Raw genomic sequence first — 4211 nt, 5'->3', positions numbered from 1 at the left:
GGTCGACGCCCGATTGGTCGGCGCCCGATTGGTCGGCGCCCGATTGGTCGGCGCCCGATTGGTCGGCGTCCACTTGTTTGCGAGTTCAGCTTTCCGGATCAGGTGGCACCGGAGTGCAGAAATGAGGGTGCCAGTTCTTCCGACGCCGGCACTGCAGTGCACGATTACTCGGGGTTTCTCAGCACAGCAGAAGGGCGCCACGTCTCGTACGAGCGCCTTGAACTTCTTCGGGTCGGGAGTGGTGTGATCAAGCCAGTCGTCATAATGTAGCTGTATCACCGCTCTTCGTTTAAGCTTGCCGTCCAGATTGTGACAAGTAACCCGTAGATGCCTCTCTACACCCACGACAGCATCCAATTCCCTAACCTTCTCGATCGTGCACTCAGAAGACTTGTACCCGTTCCAATATGGTTCCATCTTGCGACGCTCGCCTTCTGCTGACCCACCTAGCGTAACTATTATGTCCACCTTTTCCGCAATTAGCGCCTTCACAAAACGATCCAACGTATGCGGCAACGGGGCTTGCATCCCCACCACTACCCCATCATACAGGTTACCCTCATACATGTCACAAGCAAAATCCGGTAACTGGAACTTGATTCTGCTCGCATTAAAGTACGCCCCGTCATAGGACCACATGTTGAAAGCAAACGGTTTTATACTCTGATAGCGATCCTCTACATGGTTACGCCCCACAACAACTGGAAACACGAATACACATCTCTTGCAAGAATATCACAAAAGTGACATGGTACGGTGTGGGTAGTACCTGGTACGGATACCTCCTCTTACGGGTACCCGGTATGCGCATGGGTGCCCTTACCGTCCATGTCATAGTCTCGCAGTACGCGCCAGAGCGTTTCAGAGTGGAGCTCTTTGTATTCTTCCCTCCATTGGGGTCTTTTTGATTTCCTCGTGTGACAGAGCATTCTTTTGCACCAGCACCCGGAATTTAAATTTGCTACAGCACCCTCGTCTCAACACGTCTCAGCTACCTGGTGCCGATCTCGAAATTAAAAGAAGCCTACTGACAGCCACGGAAACTAACGTGGGGACACACATTAACGCAGGCAACGGAAATTGTGAGGCAAGAGATATACTGAGATAATAGTCCTTGACACCTCGATCTCTGACACCTCGATCTGTGCAAATAAGTTCGGAGATATCGCGAGTGAGTTCAACAACGCATTTGGATCCGAACACAGACTCCCACATGGATCCGAACACACAGCGACTGGCACCGCCGGTCGTGCACCCCACAACAGGGGTCACGAGCGATGATGACTCAGACGTGTTTGTGACGCCCCCCGAGTTCAGTGATCTAGTCGTGAGTGGGATGCTGAAACCGAGCAGTGACATGCACACTCCCGCGTCAATTCCTTCCTTGTTGGAGGAGGAGGCGTTTCTGCGCGATTTGGAGGAGACCCAGAAAATCAACCGCCGAATTCTGGCGCGGGAGACAGACCCGGACTACGAATCAGATGGCGAAGGCGCCGCAAAGGACCTCGCTGCGCTGGCCGACAGGCATCCTGTAAATCTGCCGTTCTCACCGCTTCCATCCTCCGAGAGGACGTTTTTTGAGACCGCACCTGTCGATACGGGACCTGTCGAGACGGGACCTGTCGAGACGGCACCAATTGAGACCGTAACGGGTGAGAGGGAGCCAAGTCCCAGACCGGCCGGGGGTGCCACTATGGAGGACCTGATTAGCAGTTCGTGTAACCATAAGTTCGTGCACAAGCCGCTTGACACGGTCGTCTCGAATACTGGGCGCGAAACGAGCTCTGAACTCGGGGCAGAGACGACCGCCGCGAGAACGCTGATGAGAACACGTACGGACCGGTTGCGTAAAGCGAGGGAGCTAGCGGAAAGGAACGCGTCGAGAAGGACCTTATCGGGAAGGACCCCATCGGGAAGGACCCCATCGGGAAGGAACGAGTCAGAAAGGAGAACCCCGCCGGGAAGAAGCGCGCCTCCCGGGAGACGGGCCCTGCCCGGAAGAAGCGCGCCTCCCGGAAGGAGTTTCGTTGACACGAGTGTGGTGGAGCGGACTCGTCTGGCGGGTAATAATCTCGAGAAATGGCTTGCCCTTGAGCGCGGCGGTGCCGGTCGTGACGCTGGTGGTGGCCACGTCGTCGAGAGGGAGCGTCGGACGCCTGTGGAGATGTTTGTATCGTTTATGGACCCGATAACAGGTCAGTTAGATTTGGATCGTTACTGCGAGTATTTGGAGAAGTCTGCGCGGATGCAAAAGCATCTGGACAACGTGACAGGTGAGGCGGCGAGGCGGGAGCAGGAGCGGTTGTTACAGCAGGTGCGTTTTACACGTTCGCCTTCAGGTGGTGTTCGTCGTCTGGCGATCTCGCTCAAGGCATGGAAACATAGACGTCGAGCGAACTTCCAAAAACATCCTCGAATCAAAGCACGGATGCAGGCGAAGCGGCGGCCCCGGAGAAAACAGGTGACCTTCGACGTGTCGCCTCACCCCCACTATGCTGGCTCCGGCCCCGGCGAACAACCGATGGCCGACAGACATGTTCGTACGATGTTCCGCTATCTCGAGTCCCGGCTCGACGACAGTGGCATTCGCTACCGCAGACAGGCCAGAGTGCCACCCTTCCAGAGCTTCGGCTCCATAGTCACCCCCATGCCACCTGCCCCTCTTCAGGCCCCCACCATTGACTTTTACGCCCGCGCCAAACGCGGACGCGCAACGGTCAAGTCAACTGGCAGCCAAAGGAAAGACACAGACGGGGGCTCGTCGCTGGCAGGCGGCATGGACACGCTCGCCCCCGAACGTGAGTCCAAGGTCGCCACCTCCGAAGAGTACTACGGCACCGTGCGACCCGGCTCGGGGTCGCTGCCGGACGTGTCCTCCACAGACCCGTTGCGCTGCTCTCTGCCCTCCTCCTTCTCCATTGACTCCTCCCTGGAGGATGACCCGGCCTCGCTGGATGGTCCGTCGACGGCCCACCCGGCGACCGACCACTCAAACTTTCTCCCCAGTCCGGTGACCGACCGGCCTGCTGCACCACAGATAGAAAAACACTTCAGGCGAAAAAACCTCGGGCGAAAACACAACTGGTCGGCACCCGTCAGAGGGTGCTCTACGGGGTGCGCTATCCGAGAACTGGAACGGGAGGACGCTTGTGCCATCATCAAAACCTTTCCGTCTTTGCTGGACCTGTTCGCGGAACTCGAGATAGGAAGCTTAGGCGGGTTCGACGAAGGCGCAAACATCCGGTGGGCGAAGCAGTTAGTGCTAGAGGCTACGACGGCCCTGGACGACTCCGCGTTGAAGGAGGATCCGGTCACGAAAAGTCATATGCTGGATGGCTCTCCGAGTTCTTTGGGAACAAATCGGATTGGCGCCCTCAAGCAGGCCCTAGTGGCCGGTTCACTCCTTGCCCATAGACGTCCGCTTCACGAGATGTCCCTCTGCGAGGCGCTGCACTCGGCCCCATTCGGATCCGCCGCGTTGCTCGCCGCGTTACACCGGACGTTCTCCCACATCGCCGATGTCCGACTGACTATAACCGACTTACACCACTTGACTCAATTCCTCAACAACACCCAACGGCACCGCCGCGTTGCCTCTCAGGCTGCGCAAGTCGGAGCCTACCTTCAACACCGCCGTAACGAACCGGACAAGTATCACCACCTGCGGGAGATCGCGGAGGAGACGAAAGGTAAGAACGGCTCTTGCTCCCCCGACCTCGGCGCCAATTGACGCTTTACAAACACTCCTTCGGGCGACTCCCTCGTTCGGGCGACTCCCTCGTTCGGGGCAAGCTCCTCGTTGCTGACAATATCCTGGTTTCAGGCAATCCTGGAATTGATCCCGAAATGCACCGAAATTATACCGAAATGAAAACCGCAAAAAACCTTTGGCGTGACGAGCTGGCAAACGAGCTGCCTCGCTGGTTCGGGAGAGATGCATCTGCCGACATAGCATCTGCCGACATAGCACCTGTCCCACCATCCACACCGGTCCAGGTCGCATCTTCGCTGAGTTCGCTCAGTGGCGGTTTGGGGTTGTCTTTTTCGAAACCATGGCCGGAAACCCCGGGAACGGAAATGCCGCTGCTGGGGGGTGGTGGGAGGAAGAAAACGCTCTCAACGATCGGCGTCACGGCCAGGCCGATTGCCGCGCACGAGTACCTCCGACAACCGCGGGACAGATTGTTGCTGGATGCACTCCGGCAGTCGAT

The 4211-nt window shown here is 57.4% G+C and overlaps 2 protein-coding genes across 2 annotated transcripts; one reads left to right on the top strand and one right to left on the bottom strand.

The window, feature by feature from the left end:
- Positions 1–85: 85 nt before the first annotated feature.
- Positions 86–639, bottom strand: GNI_057320 (protein tyrosine phosphatase; the record flags this gene model as incomplete). The annotated part of the gene is made up of 2 exons (XM_011131688.1): positions 86–151; positions 211–639. The coding sequence occupies 2 exons, from the start codon at positions 637–639 to the stop codon at positions 86–88; spliced, it is 495 nt and encodes a 164-aa protein (XP_011129990.1).
- Positions 640–1213: 574 nt separating this feature from the next.
- GNI_057310 (hypothetical protein) lies at positions 1214–3730 on the top strand (the record flags this gene model as incomplete). The annotated part of the gene is made up of 1 exon (XM_011131687.1): positions 1214–3730. The coding sequence occupies one exon, from the start codon at positions 1214–1216 to the stop codon at positions 3728–3730; it is 2517 nt and encodes an 838-aa protein (XP_011129989.1).
- Between the last annotated feature and the right edge of the window lie 481 nt (positions 3731–4211).

Source organism: Gregarina niphandrodes (genome assembly GCF_000223845.1).
Source record: "Gregarina niphandrodes unplaced genomic scaffold scaffold00008, whole genome shotgun sequence".
Lineage (NCBI taxonomy): Eukaryota > Apicomplexa > Conoidasida > Eugregarinorida > Gregarinidae > Gregarina > Gregarina niphandrodes.
The sequence above is the reverse complement of the archived record's forward strand: the minus strand, read 5'-3'. Positions and strand labels throughout refer to the sequence as shown.